This window comes from Oncorhynchus masou, chromosome 31 (assembly GCF_036934945.1).
Source record: "Oncorhynchus masou masou isolate Uvic2021 chromosome 31, UVic_Omas_1.1, whole genome shotgun sequence".
NCBI lineage: Eukaryota > Metazoa > Chordata > Actinopteri > Salmoniformes > Salmonidae > Oncorhynchus > Oncorhynchus masou.
The window spans coordinates 31,004,765-31,028,994 of record NC_088242.1 but is presented as its reverse complement, the minus strand read 5'-3'; the positions used below and the strand labels follow the sequence as shown (position 1 = coordinate 31,028,994).

At 40.1% G+C, this 24,230-nt stretch overlaps 1 protein-coding gene across 4 annotated transcripts in view; it reads left to right on the top strand.

The window, feature by feature from the left end:
* Positions 1–14,655: 14,655 nt before the first annotated feature.
* LOC135525157 (carbonic anhydrase-related protein 10) overlaps positions 14,656–24,230 on the top strand; it is a 323,072-nt gene continuing 313,497 nt past the window's right edge. For all 4 annotated transcript variants that reach the window (XM_064952900.1, XM_064952899.1, XM_064952898.1 and 1 more), the window contains exons 1-2: positions 14,656–14,839; positions 15,413–15,883. In XM_064952900.1, coding sequence (XP_064808972.1) covers positions 15,823–15,883 — 61 coding nt within the window. In that variant the 5' untranslated portion in view covers positions 14,656–14,839; positions 15,413–15,822. The remainder of the gene's footprint in view (positions 14,840–15,412; positions 15,884–24,230) is intronic.

Here is a 24,230-nt window from a genome sequence, read left to right as displayed (position 1 = left end):
CCAAAGTGTAATTCATAACTTCACCATGCTCGAAGGGATATTGAATGCCTGCTTTTTTTTACCCATCTACCAATAGGTACCCTTCTTTGTGAGGCATTGGAAAACCTCCCTGGTCTTTGTGGTTGAATCTGTGTTTGAAATTCACTGCTCGACCGAGGCACCTTAAAAATAGAGTCATTGTATGTGTGGGGTACAGATAGGAAGTGTAAATTAAAAATCATGTTAAAAACTATTATTGCACACAGAGTGAGTCCATATGACATGTTAATTACTCCGAACATATTTAGGTTTGCCATAACAAAGGGGTCAAATACTTATTGACTCAAGACATTTCAGCTTTTCATTCATTTGTAAACATATATTTTTTTAAACATAGTTTCACTTTGACATTATGGGCTATTGTGTATAGGCCAATGACACAAAATCTGAATTCAATATATTTTAAATGCAGGCTGTAACACAACAAAATGTGGAAAACTCAAGGGGTGTGAATACTTTCTGAAGGGACTGGAACTGGCACAACAACCGAAAGAAAACGTGCACATGTTTCCACATCCACACGAGGATACCGCGAATGCATGCACCATCGAGCTCACACTAACACTCCAATCTCTTTACCCTAAACTCCAGTTAGACTTATTATCTAGCTCAGTGCTCTTCAATACCCAGCCTGGAAGGCAAGAACCAAGGTCCTCTGGCCTTTGACAAGACCATGCTAGTTATTGCGGTGAGGTGTGTTGAGTCAGTTGGACCGGATCCTAACACCTGCATGCCCTGCAGGAGACTGGAGACGTTATTCTCAAGCCTAATGGAATGAAGCCATTATAACTTTGGGGGGGCTAGTTAGTAGCGTAACTCCTGAAACAGATTGCCACATTGTGAGAGAATGTTCAGAGAGTATTTACTCCAGCTCTCACATTAAATCATATTCAATCGTATTCCTGAATGCTTTCAGCTTTGTCGAACTATTAGTTCAACACCATGCTTTAAGGAACTACAGATTCAACCCCATGTACGTATATAGCCATGCTATCATTGCTCATTGTGTATTTAGTCTTTGTGTTACTATTTCTGTTCTATTATTATAATCATTTTTTATTATTATTCATTGTATTCTGCATTGTATTCTGCATTGTATTCTGCACACCTGTTACCGAGCATATGACAATTTATTTTAGTCAGAAAATATCATATTATGTGAACTATATAACATTCAGGTTCATTTATCAAGATGTGATGTGACAACTCGTCACAACATTACATGAAATTGATGAATATTAAAATCCCAAAATGACTAAGTTTCTTGGAAAATTGCCCAAAAATAAAAAATTGCCCAAAAATCTACCAAGAAGAGTGAATCAGCGAGAGTACACAATCCTGCCTCCGGTCTAGTCCAACACAAAGCAGTTATTGTGCTACCAGGAGTGACTAACCTTTCAAAGGTCCCCATTTAAAAGCACTGACTGCATCAAGAACCTGGTGAAGGGAAAGAGATACGGCATGAGACCTGACGGGCAAAAGCATTGCGGTCAAGAGATGCAGCCGTCTGCAGGGATGAACCACTGTGATGTGGAAAAGGGCCACTTATAAAACCCTGTGTACTCCATTGATCGCCCATCAGCCCAGGCCTCCTGCGTGGCTTTCCTTACTTAATGTCTCAGAGGGACTCAGCAACAGAAAGGGATACAGTCAGCTCCGACTTGAAAAGCATGGTAACAATTGCAGGATTGTAAGAAACTCATAGGCCAGCAGACAGAAAAAATGCTCCAATGACGTCTGACATTTGTGTCACTTAGAGAATAAGTCTACATTGAGTTGTCATAAGAGACACCACTATCTTTACTCGGGTTATGTTATGTGAGAAGTCTGAGAAATACTGTGTTTGAATGGAAATCAATGTGGACCACTACACTATTCACATTCATGTATACAATTAAAGCCATTCTTGCCGACTTATGTATTGAAATACATTGATTTGCTATTCAATTCTACTCCTAGAAAGCAGCAATATGTCTCTGTCATAGCTGTTGGTGGCCCGGGATACTATAACATATAAAAGTGAAGAAATAGCTTTAACAAGCCTATTACAAACCTATGACATTAAATGAATGCATGTTCAACCCTTATTGCATTCATTTGATTGTCTAGCTATTGCTATTGTTGCGGAGATTTGCTTCCATTCAGCCACAAGAGCATTACTGTTGGGCACAGATGTTGGGCGATTAGGCCTGGCTCGAAGTCGGCGTACTAGGATGCCACCTTTCCAACAAGTCAGTTCTTAAAATGTCTGCCCTGCTAGAGCTGTCAACTGTAAGTGCTGTTATTGTGAATAGGGAACATCTAGGAACAACAATGGCTCAGCCGCGAAGTGGTAGGCCACACAAGTTCACAGAATGGTTCCCCCGAGTGCTGAAGGACGTAGCATGTAAAAATTGTCTGAAACTCTTACTAACGAGTTTGAAACTGTCACTGGAAGCAACGTCAGGAGCTTCCATGGGTGAGCAGCCGCAAACAAGCCTAAGATCACCAAGCGTCAGCTGGAGTGGTGTAAAGTGATGAATCAAGCTTCACCATCTGACAGTCTGAAGGACAAATCTGGGTTTTGCGAATGCCAGAAGAACGCTTCCTGCCCAAATGCAAAGAGACAACTGTAAAGTTTGGTGGAGGAGGAAAAATGATCTGGGGTTGTTTTTCATGGTTCAGGCTAGGCCCTTTAGTTCCAGTGAAGGGAAATCTTAATGCTACAGCATACAATGGCATTCTAGACCATTCTGTGCTTCCAACTTTGTGGCAACAGTTTGGGGAAGGCCCTTTCCTGTTTGAGCATGATAATGCCCCCATGCACAAAGTGAGGTCCATACAGAAATGGTTTGTCGAGATCAGTGTGGAAGAAATTCACTGGCCTGCACAGAGCCCTGACCTCAACCCCATCGAACACCTTTGGGATGAATTGGAATGCCGACTGCGAGCCAGGCCTAATCGCCCAATATTCGTACCCGACCTCACTAATGCTCTAGTGGATGATGGGAAGCAAGTCCCCGCAGCAATGTTCCAACTTCTAGTGGAATGAGATGTTTGACTAGCAGGTGTCCACATACTTTTGGTCATGTAGTGTACATTACTTCTAGATAGATAGTACTTATGCATTATAAATCGTGTTTTCAGTCATAACTATTATAGAACATAAGCTTTTAAACCCACCCCTCAGCTATTCTCAGTCCATCCCACCTATCTCTGTAAACCACCCTATTATGATTTCGATGTGGCATTTATTTTTCAACTGTGCTGTGATGTTTCAAATGAATTCTGAACCTGTCTAATCGCATAGTATAAACAGATTGAAAATTAAAGATAAATATGTGTACTAAAAGTATTATTATATTGTTGATTGATTGTCTATGGTTTTCCAAATCTTTCAACTGAAATGTTTGCGTGACAGTTTATTCTAGAACTTTTCCGATTAACCCTGAACTCATTTTCAAGTCGGCTGCTGAACTCCTTGCTGTACATAATACACCTGACTTAAACTGAAGGTTTACTACATTGCGTGACGCTTGTACTGAAAGACACATTTCCCCAAAAACAGTCTTCAACATTCTTGAACAGTCTTTGAGGTGTGTTTTCTCTGTTTGGTGGGTGTGGCGAGGTGTGGCTTGAAGCGGTGGTGGGATTCGGTTAATGCCCCAGGCCTGCCCCGGGTGAGCCAGGTTAGTGTTGATTGCATTGTGTTTTGGAACCGGGCTTGCCTCCAGGACGTAAGCCTGATGCCACGTTTTGGCCAACGGTGAAGTCGGCTCAAAACATAATGTTAAACACAGCAGCAGGATTGTAAATGTTTTCACATACAAACGTGATTGCTTCAGATAAAAATGCTTTTTTCTGCCTTCCTAATGAAAACTGGTTCAAACACATATCTTATATTTCTGAACGATGCATCGTGCTGCCTTGTTGAAGGGCGCTCACGCTCCTCCCTTACCGCTTTTGACGGATCATGTCACGGGCAATTGCCGGTTCAGCTTAATCGAACTCCCTCAATGAGTGACGTACTTAAAAGGCAGGAGCATTGCTCAACCCACAACCCAACCCCTCCCTGTTTTCCAATTGTCAATCAGAACAGCCCCCCTTAAAATGTCATTTAACATTGCAGGAAGTTGTTTTTCAGCAGCCCAGCACCCAACTCCTGCCGTCCGCTGTGAGTCACTTCACTTTGTCACAGTGGATTTTTTTGCATTAGGTGTAAGGGTTTTCTTTTTCAACAGGTGTACATTTTCAACTTCTCTTTGCTGTTGCTTAAAAGTAGATTCTCTCTCTCTCTTCCTCTCTGATTATATGACATGCATTTACAAGCCTTCTTTTCTATTCCATTTCATCTGTGTTTTTCTTCAAACACATTTAAAGCAGAACAAGTAGATTAAAAAAAACAATAACTTCAATATCGTAGCAGCTATTTTCTCTCAACAATCATCGAGATGGAGATCAAAAGGCAGCACATGGGCTACAAGATGGAGAGACACCTGGAAGATGGCAGCTGTCAAATATGTTTTTGTCTCATTCAACATTTTCATCAAAATAAATGGCTTGCTGCCTAAAGCAGGGAAAGATCACACTTAAGTGAAAAATGATGATAATTAGGAGAGTGAGGCTGCTGTAGGAATCCAGAATTAGATCAAAGGGAGGAACAGGCAGTATTTTACAGCGGAAAACACCCACTTCCACAAAGGTTTCAGTGTCAGGATCTTTTTGCAAACAAATATTTCTCATTCAATACTTTTCAGAAAACCAATCTCTCAATAACTATAGGCTAGGCTCTCGGAATTACTGCATGATTTCCAACTTCCCATCAATTCTATCATTTGCATTTACCCCCTTATTTTATTATCATTTGTTAATATGTTTTGCACTGACTCTTGCACAGGCTCAATATACACTGACTGACACTAACTCTGCACTCACACATACTACACCTACACTCCAACACACACACACACACACACACACACACACACACACACACACACACACACACACACACACACACACACATGCATGCATATTGATGCCACACACACAAATTATTACCTTTATTTAACTCGGCAAAAAGCAGTGAAATATCACAGTTAAAACGATGATAATTAAGAAATCCCAAATTAGATCAAAAGGAGGAACAGGCAGTGTTTTACAGCTGAAAACACCCACATCCACAAAGGATTCAGTGACATTTTCAGAAAACCAATCTCTCAAAAACTGTAGGTTCGGCTCTCGGATTTACTGCATTATTTCCTATCAATACTATCATTTTGTTTGTATCATTTATCATGGAATTAACTAATTCCATTTCTTTACCAAATGGGTATTCCAGATCTACAGGCTATACTCAAATGACATGGACATGACGTTGGTAGGCCTGATCACAGACGAGACAGCATATAGGGAGGAGGTCAGAGACCTGGCAGTGTGGTGCAAGGACAACAACTTCTCCCTCAACACGAGCAAGACAAAAGAGCTGATCATGGACTACAGGAAAAGGAGGGCCGAGTGGAGTGGGGCTGTAGCGGAGCGGGTCGAGAGCTTCAAGTTCCTTGATGTCCACATCACTAAGGACCTATCAGGGTCCAGACACACCAAGACAGTCGTGAAGAGGGCACGACAACGCATATTCCCCCTCAGGAGGCTGAAAAGATTTGGCATGGGTCCTCAGATCCTCAAAAAGTTCTACAGCTGCAGCATCGAGAGCATCCTGACTGGTTGCATCACCGATTGGTATGGCAACTGCACGGCATTCAATCATAGGCGCTACAGAGGGAACATCACTGGTGCCGAGCTTCCTGCCATCAAGGACCTCTATAACAAGCGGTGTCAGAGGAAGGCCATAAAAATTGTCAAAGATTCCAGCCACCAAACTCATAGGCTATTCTCTCTGCTATCAAACGGCAATGGTACCGGTGTGTTAAGTCTGGGACCAAAAGGCTCCTGAACAGCTTCTACCCCCAAGCCATAAGACTGCTGAACAGTTAATCAAATGGCTATTCACACTATTTACATTGACCCCCTTGTTTTATTCTCATTTATCAATATTTTCTGCACTGACTCTCTTGCACACGATCAATGTACACTGACTGGACTCTAACCCTGAACTCACACTCCAACACACACACACACACACACACACACACACACACACACACACACACACACACACACACACACACACACACACACACACACACACATTATTATATTATTCTTACTTACAAAGACGGCCTACCAAGAGGCCAAAGGCCTCCTGAGGGGACGGGGACTATGCTTTGGGGACCTTTAACAGAATGTGACTGGCAGAACGGGTGTTGCATGTAGAGGATGAGGTTTGCAGTAGGTATCTCTACCAGTCTGTCTTGCGTCCGGTACATGCACACACATTCACATTTTTTCACACGCTGCTGCTACTCTCTGTTTATTTTCTGTGCATGGTGACTTTACCCCTACCTACACTACCATTCAAAAGTTTGGGTCACTTAGAAATGTCCTTGATCAGAAATACAGTGTAGACATTGTTAATGTTGTGAATCACTATAGTAGCTGGAAACGTCAAATTTGTTATGGAATATCTACATAGATGTACATTATCAGCAACCATCACTCCTGTGGTCCAATGGCACATTGTGTTAGCTAATCTAAGTTTATAATTTTAAAAGTAATTGATCATTAGAAAACCCTTTTGCAATTATGTTAGCACAGCTGAAAACTGTTGTCCTGATTAAACCAGCAATAAAACTGGCCTTCTTTAGACGAGTTGAGTATCTAGAGCATCAGCATTTGTGGGTTCGATTCAAGGACACTTCTAAGTGTTCCCAAACTTTTTTTTAGGTGACCTTGACATATTACCTCAGCTAACCCGTACCCCTGCAAATTGACTCTGTACCCCTTGTATATAGCCTCATTATTGTTACTTTATTGGGTTACTATTTTTCCTTTAGTTTATTGAGCAATAATTTCTTACTTACTTTTTTAAAACTCTGCATTGTTGGTTAAGGATCCACCCCTTTTTTTAAATTTTCGCCTAAAATGACATAAATCTAACTGCCTGAAGCTCAGGCTTGGAAGCAAGGATATGCATAGTCTTGATACCATTTGAAACACTTAGACGTTTGTGGAAATGTAAAATTAATGTAAGAGAATATAACACATTCGATCTGGTAAAATATAATGCAAAGAAAAAAGCAACTGTTTTTTTGTATTTTCTTTGTACCATCATCTTTGAAATGTATGAGAAAGGCCATAATGTATTTTTTCAGCCCAGGTGCAATTCAGATTTTGGCCACTAGATGGAAGCAGTGTATGTGCAAAGTTTTAGACCATTGCATTTCTGTTCAAAATTTAGTGTCAAGACTGCCCAAATGTGCCTAATTTGTTTATAACTTTTCATGTTTAAAATGGTGTACTCTCCTTAGACAATATCATGGTATTCTTTCACTGTAATTAACAAGAATTTAAGCTTTCTGCCAATATCAGATATGTCTATGTCCTGGGAAATGTTCTTGTTACTTACAACCTCATGCTGATCGCATTAGCCTAAGTTAGCTCAACCATCCTGTGGAAGGGACACTGATCCCGAAGAAGTTTTAAGTTACTTTGAATGGGGTATGGTAGTAGGTACCAGGTGCACCGGTTTGATTGTGTCAAGAAATGTAACACTTCTGGGATTTTCATGCTCAACAGTTTCCCATGTGTATTAAGAATGGTCCACCACCCAAAGGACATACATCCAACTTGACACAACTGTGGGAAGCATTGGAGTCAACATGGGCCAGCATCCCTGTGGAACGCTTTTGACACCTTGTAGAGTTCATGCTCTGACAAATTGAGGCAGTTCTGAGGGAAAAGGGGGTGCAACTTATTATTAGAAAGGTGGTCCTAATGGTTTGTACACTCAGCACTCTGCCTGTAATTATTGTTGCACTCATTCATTATTACCTTAATTAATGCAGACACCTCACCACTGCTCTTACCAGTCCAGCAGACACTATTAATACAAGTAAAAGGAAATCTATGCAGTATTTCACAAGGTTATTGTTGTCAAATCAAATCAAATGTTATTTGTCACTTGCGTCGAAAACAGCAGGAAATGCTTACTTATGAACCCTTAATAAAATGGTTATTGTAGTTTAAATGGTTTAGGTTGCCTCCGTTATCAATGTTCATAAACACAGACAGTCATTCTGAATGCAGGTTGTGGGTGAGTAAAAAGTATTATTGTTCAATATCCTAACTCTGGCAGAATTCCAACAGAACTTACATATCACTTTGCAAGCTAGCATAATGTGACTTGCAGGCCTGATGTGGCCTGTAAACCAGGAGTTTCAGGCCACATGACATATAGTGGGGTCCAAATTTATTGACAGCCTTGATAAAGATGAGCAATAATGAATGTATTAAATAAACAATTCAAATACTGACCTATGTTGTATGCTCAAAAAAAATGGAATTATATTATTTTATACTAATGCAATTGCTCACGGAAAGATAGTTTGTTTAACAAGCAATAGATTTTTTTCTCAAAAAGGTTTGGATCAAAATGACTGACACCCCTAGTATTTGGTCCCATATTCCTAGCACGCAATGACTACCTCAAGGGTCTGACTCTACAAACTTGTTGGATGCATTTGCAGTTCATTTTGGTTGTGTTTCAGATTATTTTGTGCTCTGATTATTTTGTGAATGGTAAATCATGAATTGTGTAATTTTTTACATTGTAAATAAGAATAGAATATATTTCTAAACACTACATTATGAATAATCCTAAATGAATCATGAATAATGATTGATGTGGATTTAATAAGTGACATCAATAAGGGATCATAGCTTTCACCTGGATTCACCCGGTCAGTCTGTCATGGAAAGAGCATGTGTTCCTAGTATGTTATACACTCAGTGTATATACACAAACACACAATAAAGACACATTCTGATGTCATAGACTAAATGTTTGGAGTGTATTTTCGACCTACATATTTATATCCTTCTACAAAAAAACAAAAAAATGAGAATTCCGCATTGAGATATGCTGGGGCAAGGGTGCCCAAGCGTTCTATCCAATATATCTATCTTTGAAGAACTCTCTAATCCATCCCCATTCGGATGAGAGGTTAAAGGTTTGAGGAACAATATCCTCTAAAACGAAATATGTTGTATATGTTCTTAAGTGTTCCTGTAACTTTTATTATGTGGGTGAGACCAAACAGGAACTTAAGACAAAGATTTGTGAGCATATAAAAGCTCCATTAGAAACCACAATGAAAAATCACCTGTTGCCAGGCATTTGAATAGCCATAATCATGAACTTAGTGCCTTTCATCATATGGGCATCGGTGAAGGTGCCACATGGGGGAGGAGGTCCAAAATAGGGGAGGGTTGTCAGGGTTACATTCTACATTTTTCAGGTTTTACTATATATTTCTTCCATCCTAGCCAAATGAATAGATATGTGTGATATCCTTGATGATGTATGTGATATGAACAGAGAGATACATTTTCTGGGTGATTTAAATATTGTAAATAAGAATTTGTTCTTAACTGACTAGCCTTGTTAAAAGGTTGAGAAAAGAGGGATAAGGCAAAAGGAATGGCAAATAATCTGGCTGCAGAAACAATTAGCAAACGTACTGCAAATGGAGAAATCGTGTGACTAAACGGAATTTAAAAAAAGAAACTATACTATGAAACAAAGATAAATTATATTAAGAATGATTGTGCAAAGCGTTGGAGCACCTGAAATTAAATTTGATTTCAAAAGGCAAACTCAGCTCCATAATTTATTGAACTTAGGCATGACATGCCAGCAACAAACGCTGACGTTGACACTACACATCCAAGGATATATACTGATTAAATTATGAAAAACAAGCATTGTAATTTTGAATTCCATAAAGTGAGTGTGGAGTAGGTAAAAAAAAATATTGTTGTCTATCAACAATGACAAGCCACCGGGGTCTGACAACTTGAATGAAAAATGACTGAGGATAATAGCGGACAATATTGCCATCCCTATTTGCCATATCTTCAAATCTAAGCCTACCAGAAGTGTGTGCTGTCAGGCCTGGAGGGAAGCAAAAGTCATTCAGCTATCCAAGAATAGTAAAGCCCCCTCTACTGGCTTAAATAGTCAATCAATCAGCCTGTTACCAACTCTTAGTAAACATTTTGAAAAAAATGTGTTTGACCAGATATAACAGACTTTCAGGCATGCTTATAGATAAGGACATTCAACAAGCAGGGCACTTACACTGATGATTGGCTGAGAGATATTGATGATAAAAAGATTATGGGGTCTGTTTTGTTAGACCTCAGTGCCGCTTTTGACATTATCGATCATAGTCTGCTGCTGGAAAACGTGTGTTTGGGCTTTACATCTCCTACTGTATTGTGGATGAAGAGTTACCTATCTAACAGAACACAGAGGGTGTTCTTTAATGGAAGCCTCTCCAACATAGTCCAGGTAGAATCAGGAATTCCCAAGGGCAGCTGTCTAGGCCCCTTATTTTTTTCAATCTTTACTAATGAGTAAAGCCAGTGTGTCTATGTATGCAGATGACTCAACACAATGCACGTCAGCTACTAAAGCAACTAAAATCACTGCAACATAACAAAGAGCTGCAGTTAGTTTCAGAATGGGTGGCAAAGAATAAGTTAGTCCTAAATATTTCAAAAAATAAAAGCATTGTATTTGGGACAAATAGTTCACTAAACCCTAAACCTCAACTAAATCTTATAATAAATAATGTTGAAATTGAGCAAGTTGAGGTGACTGAACTTCCTGGAGTAACCCTGGATTGTAAACTGTCATGGTCAAAACATGTTGATACAACAGTAGCTAAGATGGGGAGAGGTCTGTCCATAATAAATAACTGCTCCGCCTTCTTTAACAACACTATCAACAAGGCAGGTCCTCAAGGCCCTAGTATTGTCATACCTGGACTACTGTTCAGTTGTCTTGTCAGGTGCCACAAAGAGAGACCTCGGGAAAATTACAATTTGCTCAGAACAGGGCAGCACTGATCGGCCTTCAATGTACACAAAGGGCTAACATTAAAAAAAATGTATATAAATCTCTCATGGCTCAAACTGGACGAGAGATTGACTTCATGACTACTTGTTTTTGTCAGATGTGTTGACATGCTGAATGCACCGAGGTGTCTGTTTAAACTACTAGCACACAGCTCTGACATCCATGCATACCTTGCAAGATATGCCACCAGAGGTCTCTTCACAATCCCCAAGTCAAAAACAGACTATGGGAGGTGCACAGTAATACATAGATCCCTGACTACATGGAACTCTAATCCACATTAGGTAACTGATGCAAGCAGTAGAATCATATTTTAAAAAACTGATCAAAATACACATTATGGTACAGCAGGGACTTAGAAGAGATACACAGACACAGGTACAGACACACACCAGCACACGCACTCTACACTCCCTTTCATTGTGTATTGTTGTATTGTGGTATTATACATTTTTTATTGTAGATATGTAGTGGTGTAATATTGCTATATGATGTATTCTTTTAACTTTGTTTTATGTGTGATGTGAGTGCCTTAATGTGTTTGGACCCCAGGAAGAGTGGATCCCTAATAAATACAACAGCAACAAAATTCTCATCTGCTTGCATGCCCCTCCCTTATATTAAGGTGTTTTGGTACTTCGCTTATGCACTATGCTTGTACATGCGCTAACTTGTATAATACCACAGGCAGTGGCGGTCTGTGCTGTATAAGATGAGGGAGGATGATTATATTTTTTTCATGAGAATGGCCTTATTTATTTTACAGCATACTGGATGATTGTCATTCATATTCCATTCACCAAGTTCAATTTAACATTGATACGTTTAGGCTACTACATTACACTCAACCCATCATGATGTTGCTATAACCTAGATTATGAATGACAGTTTACAACGTAGGTGCACACAGGTAGTAATAGAAATTGGAGGTGACAGACAGTGATATATTTAAAGACAGTGACACTTGCCTGCATCTTGCTGATCTAGGTTTTAATCATTAGTCTAACAATTGAAAACAAGAGTTTATATTGGACAAATGTAGGTATGTTTATCCCTGTTTTGTTCCATTTTCTTCTGTTTAAGAAACATTTTTCAACAGAATCGGTGGAATTAATAAATCCCTGATCACATGTAAACACAGTTCACTTTCATAGCAGACACATTATATTCCTTCTTGCATCTAGGCGATCTCCTCCTCTCAACTTTTCCCTTTGCTTGTGGACTTCAATGCACAACACATCGACTGTATATGACCAGGCAAACAAACCTTTCCAAGCCAAACCATATCAGAACCACTACAAACACCTACATCGTTCTCACCATATTAGCTAAAGTGACATCATAGTCGACATAGCTGATATAACTAATGCATTATTAACCCTGCTAAAATCATGCATTACTGTCAGTAAGCAGATTAGTAGTTACACCGGAGGGCCCCTGTGGCAATAAATTCGTAAAATCAAAAGTTTACATTGACTTGGAAGAATTCCAGTGTTGTGTTGTATAGTCATAGAAGGCTAGCTAACATGGCATCCCTCTGTTTGAGCCAGGTGTTTGAGTAGGCTAAACTAGCTTAATACATTTGCTAGCCAAGTAAGTGAAAGTGAAAAAAATACTAAATATCTCTCTCTCTCGCCTCTCCATTTTTTAAGAAATAAATTTGCTCAAAACTGTTCAACTATTGTATTTCTTTCTCTTTGAGTCAACTACTCACCACATTTTATGCACGGCAGTGCTAACTAGTTGTAGCTTTCAGTACTAGATTAATTTTCTGATGCTTTGATTTGGTGGACAACATGCCAGTTCATGCTGCAAGAGCTCTGATAGATTGGAGGACGTCCTCTGGAAATTGTCATAATTACTGTGTAAATATATGGAAGGGGGTGAGAACGATGAGCCTCCTAGATTTTGTATTGAAGTCAATGTACCCAGAGGAAGACGGAAGCTAGCTGTCGTCCTGCTAAACCACGGTGCTACCCTAACGAGTACTGTTGCACCTACTTGTAGACCTTCATTGCAAAACAGTGTGTTTTAATCAATTATTTGGTGACATGAACCTATTTAGTATACTTTTATCTAAAAAGAATAACTTTTCAATGTTTCACTGTTTTTATTTTTATGAAATTCACTGAGGAGGATGGTCCTCCCCTTCCTCCTCTGAGGAGCCTCCACAGACCACAGGTCAATATACTCTACCAGTCTAACTGTCTATCCTGCCCTCTGTCTTTTGAGTAAAGGCGCAAAATCCCTGTGATTTTAATGTTTAATTCCATTTGGCTAAGTTGTGGGTCTACTCTCGTTAGTTTATAAGGTCTAGAAAGGCACAGTATCAGGCCAGTCTGGCTGTATGTTTACTTCTGATAACGAGATGCACTGTCTGTTGCAGCTGTTGCAGATCATCATTCTCCAAATTCCTCCTATAATAATGTGGCCACATTATGTTCGCGGCAGGCACGGTTATCAGGAAAGCTTAAAGTGCACTCTGCCTCCTCTCCAATCTAAGCGGCTATTCTTCGCCTACCTCGACCCTAACGCTTCAATATAGCCTAAATATTTGTCATATACCTTTTAAAATGTATTACATTTTATATGTGGCAGAAACACGAGTCACAATGTCTTAATATGATTAGGCTACTTCAAAAGTATCCTTTAGGCATGCACACGTTTGTCCAAAACGTAATTCCATTATCCTCAAAATGTCTTGACATTAACCAGGTTTCCATCCAATCTTTTTATGCAAGTAAAGTACATGTCGGATAAGTCACTACAGCATGCAGTTTATTAGGCTACCGATAAATGAAGGATGATGAACTTCACAGGGTGGTGAAACTGCACAGTGATGAGCTTGATGCTCTTTTCAGTAAATATGACATGATGATTACACTAATCTCGCACTTTGTCCATAATTATCTCATCATGCAGGCTGCACCCAAATTGTATCTGCGAGCTGCTGTCTAGAGCGCACATGCCAATATCAGAGTGGGTACATTTTCTATACTTGTGCAAATAAAATGTAAGCAAACCATCAGTAAGCCTAGAGTTTAAAATCCGACGGAAATAAATGTAACTTGTATTTTGTATTCGGTACATGGGAATTTAACTGCCGAAGTTATTTTCATATGCACTACGTATTTACCCACATACTTTATTCCACGAGTGTTACAAAACACCAAAAGGTTTAATGACATTCAGAGATTGTCAAGTCAAGCCTTCAATACTTGGTAGGCCTACAAAGTAGAAGGGGATGTATTTTCTGTTTTGTCGAGATTTACGTAGTACATTTATTGTGGTATTAAAACCGCAAACCATGATATTTAAGTGACTGAAGTCGGTATGCTTTGTTTATTGGTTATGTGGTGCATTAATTGAGAACAATAATTAAATAATGATAATGACACAGGTAGCAATGCTATTGCCCCCGCTCTCTCTCGCTCACTCTTTCTCTCAAACCAGCTTCTGCCATTACCACGAGGGCTGGGCCACAGTCTCCCATCCACCTGTGTCGGCGTGCGCGCGCATGGAGCACCACACGTGCCTGCGCATCATTTTCTGACGTCCGCTAATCTGGAAGCTCTCTCCCTGGGCTCGTGGCATAGCCTGGTACTCGCGTGCCAGAAGACTACCGTCACAATTTTTCACCTCGGGATAAAAAAGGACAAAATCAACAATTATACTCACTTTTAAACCCCGTGTATAAGTTTTTGGGGACTCGATAGCATCAGTCTTTATTTTACATTAGGATAACAGTATTTTGATTTTACATTTTTCTCAAGAACGGTAGGTATCCCTCACTCTTGGTATTTGTGTATAGGATGTAGGCTAAATTTAGCCTGTAGATGGTTATTTTCACAGCTACAGTGTAGGTGTTGTGAACTGCGTCAGTGTGTTGCTTGGCGGGACCTGTGAGTGGGCACCCGACTGCGTTGATAAGGAAGGGGGGGGGGGGTACCTCTGTGTGCTGATGGTTCAAGATTGATCATAGTGCAGGGATTGATGTTTGAAGTATTAGTGATTATATTCTTGAAGATGTTATCAAACATTCGAATAGATTATGAGGAGTTCGTAAAGTTTTCATGAAATATAGTGTGTAGAAACCTATGTGTATGTCCGCGTGAAATGCGCGACAGTTCAACCCTCCGGCTGAACAGAGAAAATTAGCGAAGCACGCCCCCTTGCAGATGAATGCACAGTCTCCCCTGCTCTCCTGTCCATACGCTGTCAATGGCAGTTAACCCCCCCCCCCCCCCTACGGAGTTTTACCATTCATAGTTATGGAGTTAAACAGATATTTTTAAGATAGGTTATTCCTCTGTCTGATCTATAACAAAGTTTAACTGTCTCTCGTTCCAGGATATCGAGGACGATACTTCGACCACGGTTGTGTTTACACGGAATGACTGAAACTCATCTTTTCAAAATCGCAACTGACGCAAGGGAGGAGTGCATTTTTGGACGGTCTTGGTGGGGCACATAGGAACTCTACTACTGTATGAAATGCCTACCAACTGACTTTTGCTTCCAGGATTGTACCTTTGGTTCTATATTTGGGTCTAAAGTTCAGTGGTTCTGTCATCTGGGATTGTTGTTTTGTGGGAGAGTGTGGCGTCATGACTTGGAGATAGATCTTGCTATGAGTCTGGCGTGGAAAATACCTCTTGGAAGGTGTGCAGCGGGCTACAGACGGGGAGGAATCGACATCGGCAACTGATAGGCTACCCCTGTTTTTACCGAGCGTAATGCACCTGGCATGAAGACAGAGAATGGATATTATATGGGAACTATTTATTATTCTTCACGCCAATTTCATCATCTGTATATCAGGTACGTTTTTAGTAATTTATATTCTTGATGGGTCCGTTGTGAGACGGAGAAAAGGGCATGTGCGTTGGATGAGAACCGAAGGAGGGAGATATGGTAACGAAGTTGTAAAATGTTGCTGAAAATGTTGAAATGAATGAAAATGTTACGAGTTATGTGTGCCATTGATGGTTGGATCAATTGATAGGCCAATTGATACAGGATCTATTGATATGATTCACCTGAGAACGAAGACAATTACGGGCAGAATTTGCCCTGAAACTCGGATCTCATCAGTTGTGGTCTGTGAATGTCCCTCGGAATAGATATGGGACAGCCTATAAATTGGTAGCCTATATTGTAGGCCAAATTGCGTTTGTGGTGTATTTTTTAAAGTGCAGTATTGAATTATGCAAGTGTTAAAAACTGATTTCAATTAGAAAGGGTCAACTGAACGTATGATCACCAGGACAGAGGTTGTGTGAGAATGATTTCGTAAAAAAAAAGATCTATCTATATTATAAATGATTCGACATGTTTTTTTAACAGGTTCAGGCTCAGGGCTGACGTTTGCCCAGTTTTGCATCGGGGGAAAATTGCGGTGTATTTCGTTAAATTATGAATGGAAAGTGATAGTGTAGTATTAGGCTACCACTACTGTTGAACTGTTATAACGAGACAGTGCTACACGTGCATGAATAAACCACCCCAGTAACATCGGTAGAGGATTCAGTGGAGTGGGCTACATGGGCACACATGCACTGGCCATGGCGCAATGGCTGTTCCAGAACTATTACAGCTGGTATACTGTCAATGTGAGTGGATATGTCCTGCGTAGTAGATAGGAACGGTATTGACTTCTCTTTATCATGTGAGGCTCAGGGCTATAGTATCACATTATTTCGAGTTAGATCAAAATTGGGGTAAGTGTGGGCATCAGCTAGCGCTGGTTGTGGTGGTGCGCTACTGGGTTGTGCCATCATGAGTACTCCCGTTGACCAGTAGGTAAAACGCATTAGGCTAGATCCATCATCACTCTGCAATGCAACTCCACATGCTCATCTGCCAACAATTTGTTATACCAACATTGGAGAAATGGAATGTAATATTGTCGGTATAGACTACCTGCCTGTTCTTGTATCAAAATCCGGTGTTACTCTTATAGCCTATTAATGAAGCAGGTACCTGTTGAGGGGTCGAGTGCTGTACATTAGAGTCGTGCGCCCAGTTGTTTCCGGTGACGACCAGGGATAGGCATATTTGTGACTTGAATGTGCTCAAAACCTCACTCTCCCTCCTTCCCATTCTCTCAGATCTGTGAGCACATTAATTACGCAGGGCTGTCCTTTGGAACTTCCACATGTTCCCTATATCTTGACTAAATAAGGATTATAGGATAGTTATAAAGGACCACGCACGCTGGTCAGTGCATTTGATACCCCCGTGGAATGTAGTTAAGGAGATTAGCCTACATAATATTGGAGACTGGACAGCTTAACTTAAATGTAATGTAATGTAAACCTGGTCAGACTGCTCCTTTCTGCAAAAGGTAATTGAAGACACATTATGATGATCAGCTTGATTATGTTAAAGTTTAAAGGCAACATTACATCATGGGACCAATATCTGGCCAACCTACCTCCACAGTGTAGGCATACACACAGCATTTCCACAACCAGCCAATTGAGACCAGCCAACTGTGCTTTAGCATTGGAACAAAATATCAACTAACTCGCGGTCAAATACATACATTATGTCTCATTCTGCCTGACATTTTGTGAACAAAATTCCATCTGTAAAATGTTTCATATAATATGGGACTCTACCTATCTGAGCTAAATTTAGATACATTGCCACATTGATCTAAAAAAGGGGAGATAAGTGATTATCATTGAACTGCTGAAAGTTATTGATGGGTTAAGCATTTGTTTAATCTCTACAATAACAACAGCCAACCCTGGGACTGTATCAGCTGTATCATGAGACCACAATAGGCCTACAACTAACTATTTGGTTTGAAGCTTTGACACGTTTGGAAATAGCGCTGTTGTAGACTGTCATTTCTCAAAGTGAGAGCAAAACAAGTCTCACTTATCCTCAATTGTCTTGCCGGATACTGCTAGGCTTGCTGTTGATTGTGAGTGCCAAGTAAACCATTTTCTTCTCTATTCTCATTTTGTTCAACTACGTGCTGATGCCTTTTCATCCACTTACTACACTTTTTGAAAAAAAATCTCAAGTGGTAAGTTGAGTATTTCCTACATCTTGACCGCTACCTCTGGAGGTAGTGCACGACACTCACCCACAGTTGCCCCCCTTGAAGCATAGCAGTGTAAACAGAATTGTAACGCTGTGCCAACACTACTACAGTATAAATGGTAATAACAAAGAAATGTTTTTTGAAAAGCTGAATTGTATAGACATTTTCGTAATATTTGAGACTTGTTTTATTGAGTTTTTACCTGAAATTGCAGTAACAGACTGTTACAGTCTGAAATTGTTGCAGCAGCTGCCAGCTGCACTGAGACAAGTAAAACTATGAATGGCCATCCCTAGCCCCACCATCAGAAACATGTCAAATGTAGATATAGGATATGTTTTGTCATTGGGAAAATTGAGTGGTGAATTCAGAGGTGGCACCACAGGCCCAACAGTGGTGGGGGTGAAATTGTTTGCCTGGGGCCCAGAGTTTTTCCTGACCTTGTACTAGGCTAACCTAACCAACTTTGGACCCTAGTTGTAGCGTATGACATTGTAATAAATCAATGGTTTTATATGGGCTATGATGGGACCAGATTATTTGTCTAATCAGGTAATATGTTTTTTTTAAACTCCTGGAAAAACTTCTGGCCCTAGGGATGATGGAAACATTTACAACCCCTTACACAGACAGAGACAACAGCTGTGATTGGACAAAAACAAACAGGGCTGAGCTCGCTGTATGCAGGGTTCCATTGTGTATGCGTTTGCATCTGCAATATTATTAAAAGGACCACCCGAAGTGTGAATATAAACCAAATTTGATCACATTCACATTTTCTCAGAACACAAATAAATGGACCTATTTTAGGGTATAAATATTGTGCATTTGGAAAGTATTCAGACCCCTTGACCTTTTACACATTTTGTTACATCATAGCCTTATTCTAAAATTGATTATTTTGTATTTATCCTCATCAATCTACACACAATACCCCTTAATGACAAAGCAAAAACAGGTTATATTTTTAATGTGCAAATTTATTTAAAAAATATAAAACTGAAATAACACATTTCCATAAGTATTCAGGCCCTTTACTCAGTGTTTTGTTGAAGCACCTTCAGCAGCAATTACAGCATTGAGTCTTCTTAGGTATGACACTACAAGCTTGGCACACCTGTATTTGGGAAGTTTCTCCCATTGTTCTCTGCAGATCTTCTCAAGCTATATCAGGTTGGATGGGGAATGTCACTGCACAGCTATTTTCAGGTCTCTGAAAAACATCCCACAGCATGATGCTGCCTCTACCATGCTTCACTGTAGGGATGGTGCCAGGTTTCCTCCAGACGTGACGCTTTGTATTCAGGCCAAAGAGTTCAATCTTGGTTTCATCAGACCAGAGAATCTTGTTTCTCATGGTCTGATAGTCCTTTAGGTGCCTTTTGGCAAACTCCAAGCGGGCTGTCATGTGCCTTTTACTGAGGAGTGGCTTCCATCTGGTCACTCTACCATAATGCCTGATTGGTGGAGTTCCGCAGAGATGGTTGTCCTTCTGGAAGGTTCTCCGATCTCCACAGAGGAACTCTGGATCTCTGTCAGAGTGACCATCGGGTTCTTGGTCACCTCCCTGACCAAGACCGTTCACCCCATGATTGCACAGTTTGGCCGGGCAGCCAGCTCTAGTAAGAGCCTTGGTGGTTCCAAACTTCTTCCATTTAAGAATGATGGAGGCCACTGTGTTCTTGGGGACCTTCAATGCTGCAGAAATATTTTGGTACCCTTCCCCAGATCTGTGCCTCAACAAAGTCCTGTCTCGGAGCTCTACGGACAATTCCTCCGATCTCATTGCTTGGTTTTTGCTCTGACAACTGTGGGATCTTATATAGACAGGTGTGTTTCTTTCCAAATCGCGTCTAATCAATTGAATTTACCACAGGTGGACTCTAATCAAGTTGTAGAAACATCTCAAGGATGATCAATGGAAACAGAATGCACCTGAGCTCAAATTTGAGTCTCATAGCAAAGGGTCTGAATAGTTATGTAAATAAGAAATGCAAACATTTCTAGAAACCAGTTTTTGCTTTGTCATTATGGGGTATTGTGTGTAGGTTAATGAGTGAAAATATATTTGATACATTTTAGAATAAGGCTGTATAGTGACAAAATGTGGAAAAGGGAAAGAGGTCTGAATACTTTCCGAATGCACTGTGCATTACTTTACATTTTCCTGGCCAGGCCTAGATGGGATCAGAGCGCATAGGTTTCTCTAGGCTACCTGCAGCTTTGGTTGTTATCTGTAGGCTACAGTTGATCAGACTGAAACACAGACTAATTGTGCATGTTGACAAATTAATTTTGGTGGCGGGTATGGGCTTCCATGTAAAACTGCTCGTCATGGTGAATTCACTTATAGAATAGAGTATTATATTATTTATCCCAATTTGGGAAATTGTTTTATCACAGCATGCATCATCAATGATTTACAATTTACAATGACAGAACACGCACATGAATTAAAAAGAAAAAAGAAAAAAAGAATACACATTAAGACAAAGCCACATGCACCAACCATAGTATCCCTAAAATAATAGTCTGATTCAAGTGCTGTTTTCTATCCTACTCTGGGGAAAACAGGAAACAACATTTTCCAATAGAAAGACCTCATAAGGCAGTTAATCCATCATACTCATTAAAAAGCCTCATGGCTGTGGGTAAAAATGACCCACGTTTTCAGTCGCAATTTGCTTTTACAACATGTAATGATTTGCACGATATTGCAAAAAAAATGAAGCCTGGTTTGTTGTAAGGTAGGCCTACTTTACTTTTATATTCGTATTAGAGGGTTAATTGTTCATTTATAGTATCTCTGTGCTTTCGTCTTGAAGCTCAAATGTATTGAGTGTAGCCTACAATAAACCCTTTAATTATCTGCACCTACATGCTTGTGAATTGTTGCATTATTCAAGAGTGTAATATGGTTTGGTTGCATTATTCAAAAGTCTAATATGTTTTGGTAGAAAAGTTCCGTAATTATTGAATAGTTTGGGGTTACTGGCTTGTGGCTACTGTGATATTTACGCTCACCTATCACATTGCCATTCTCAACGGAAGGTAAGGCAAGGATGTAATGTGAATTGAAAAGTAGAATTCTCTTTCGCCACACCAATCCCCAGACTCTCCTTTATATCTCGTAGTGGGAATAGGGCTGTTCGTGTAAACGTCAACCAGCTCAAAACACATACGTCTCCCAACAGAGTGAGTGAGAGCTGGTCATGGTGAGGTTTTGCTGAGATTGAACACATAGATTAAACTGTAGCATCAACTCTTAATATTGCACACACAGGTCTCTGGAATCAAATCCAATGGTTCTCCTCTCTACTAATGCCCCCGGCCCCATCCATTCCTTCCTAAAAGGACTACGCTTCTATTGGCAGTTATTAGTCTCAATTACTTTTTGGGTAAAAAACCTGGGTTGAAGCTTAGCATTTAATTTTTTAATTTTTATTGTTTTACCTTTATTCAACCAGGCAAGTCAGTTAAGAACACATTCTTATTTTCAGTGATGGCCTGGGAACAGTGGGTTAACTTCCTGTTCAGGGGCAGAATGACAGATTTGTACCTTGTCAGCTCGGGGGTTTGAACTCACAACCTTCCGGTTACTAGTCCAACGCTCTAACCACTAGGCTACCCTGCCACTGCAGTTCTCTCTGGGACCTCTCAGGCAAGCTTACTCATCACATGACCATAATTCCCTGAAGCACCTCTGTTCTTTTGCATGATCCCATATCAGCTGTGTCTTGATGGAAGTGTGAAAGTTGCCATTTCCAATGCAATCATTGGCTACTTTGTTTTCCTCTTGTCTTTTGAACACGCTAGTAGTCATTGTGTCATCACTGAATCTCCCCTTCGTGCCGCTGCCTGTCTGAGTTTTGCAGACACCAGATCAAGTATATCTATCATCAGTAGACCTAAGGATAAGCACACCCCTGGGTCAACACAGTGATCCAGGACATAATCTGAATAGAATACCCACGTCAAAACATTTTTAGATGGGTCAATGGCTTACTGTGGCAGCGTTTTCTATTAGCGCTGGCTGTTGTCGAATCAGCCGGTTACAGACTCAGTATCAGCCAGATACATTTCCCACTTTATATTAACAAGGCTACTTTTAATTTCAAAGTTTCAATTCGCTAGTCTGTCGAGCCCTCTACTGCTAGGATGAACAATATGCATCTTGTAGCGATCTAGTGATAACAAAGTGATACAAAGTGAGCAATGACAGGGAAACACTACAGAGAGGAGGAGGCAAAGCAAGAGGTGTCCCTCTCGCCCACATCTGTCCAAAATAAACCCGATGAGTATCTATGGGCTTATTTTGGGCCTATGCTTGTCGCCTGCCTCCCGCCTTTAGGAAAACATCCCCCATTGTCAGGGCAGAGACATGAGCATCTCTACATCATATACAGGTCTTTGGTTGCAGTCAAATTTCTTTGCACTGAGGATGAGAGCATTATGCTTGTGAATTTGCACTTCCCACCCACCCAGCAAACTGTCGTTAAAAAGACGTTGAAAAGACGACTATGCCCGACGGCTGATGTACGTTCGGTTTTGGTTGAAAGTGAAAGTTGAAAAGACGTCTTTTTCATATGTTTCATGTTGTTGAAAATACGTCTTTTTCATGTCATTGAAAAGTATGTACTTGTAGCCTATACACATGGATGCAGCAACCAAAACATGGTCTGTTACTTTAAAAAGAATTAACAATCACACTACTCACTACATAAATCCAGTATTTTCACAAAACATTCGGTCAAAGAACACTATCTAGTGCAGTGATAACAGACAAAATGCAGTTAAGTTCAAATGAATATAATTAATTATATTCATTGAATAATTATCAGTCAAAATGCTAGACATATTTTGTTGCGTTAGCAACGGCCCTGTGTGGTGGTGACGTGGAAACCACCACCCCTGGCTCTACCAGGAGCATGCTTGAGGTAGTCTGTCACATCTCTCTGAACATCATGGGCAGTGGCCTTGCTGTTCCATTTCTTGACTGCAGCTGTAACACCAAAATAAACACAGTGAGTTATAGAAAAGACTAATGGATATGGAGCATCTTACAGGTTCCCCACGGCACTTTAATCAGCATTCAGGGCTCAAACCACCGGTTTATCACTAACCAATGGCGGCTATTTTGTGATGTGCAGTAATAATGATAATTTATCAGATTTATTCAGAATAATTTGTGGGTAAATGTGGATAAATGTGTTTGCTTTTCCATGTCTATCAAAGACAAAAAAGCAATTTACAAGATAGGTTTGGTTAAAGTTGTCCTTCTCAGGGGCAGACAAGTGATTAGGGCCGGGCTCAAACATGCACGCAGTGTAGAAAAGACGAGGGTCTGTTTGAATGGCGCAAGGTGTCTCTTTCCCTCCTCCCTAATAGACTATTATAATCACATTCATTGGTAAACTCTCGACACTGTAGCCTAATATATTTGTCAGGAGACCACAAGTTTGTTTTTAAATCAACTTGAAATGGGGGAATGTTTAGCCGACTGGTTGCCCAGGAGACAAAGGAAAGGTCAGACGTATGGAAGACATTTGACTTGAGCTTGGCATGAGCCAAACAAGTACTGTAGGCTACTATATATACTTTTCTGATTGCTTGGTACAGTGAAAACAACACAAAATAATGTATAGGTGTAACAGAGAGTTGATCTGTACTAATGAAAAAAAATGATAAAGCCTTTATTATTATTATTATTTAGGACAGCGTATACTATAGGCTAATTATTCAAGAGAATGCTTGACTGCATTTAAATGCATGACTAGTAGGCTGTGTGATGAAATTAAGTAATAATAAGGTCTAATTGATAACAGGCCAGAAAGCTAAACAAAACCATCACAATGACATACTAGAGAATCTGCTCTAACGAGAAAAACAAAATGGTAAAGCATTTATTAGGGCTACATCATAGCAAAACATTTTTTTTTTTTACAGAATTTGAGAAAATGTCACGTTGGGCGGATCATTATACATTTTTAGAACATGAGCGCCAATAGGTTAAAAGGCCATTCAGGTCACATGATCACCTCATTCAACATTGCCAAGCTCCTAAAACCATTCTTTTCAAAAAGGGAACACACAAATTACCACCATGCAAAT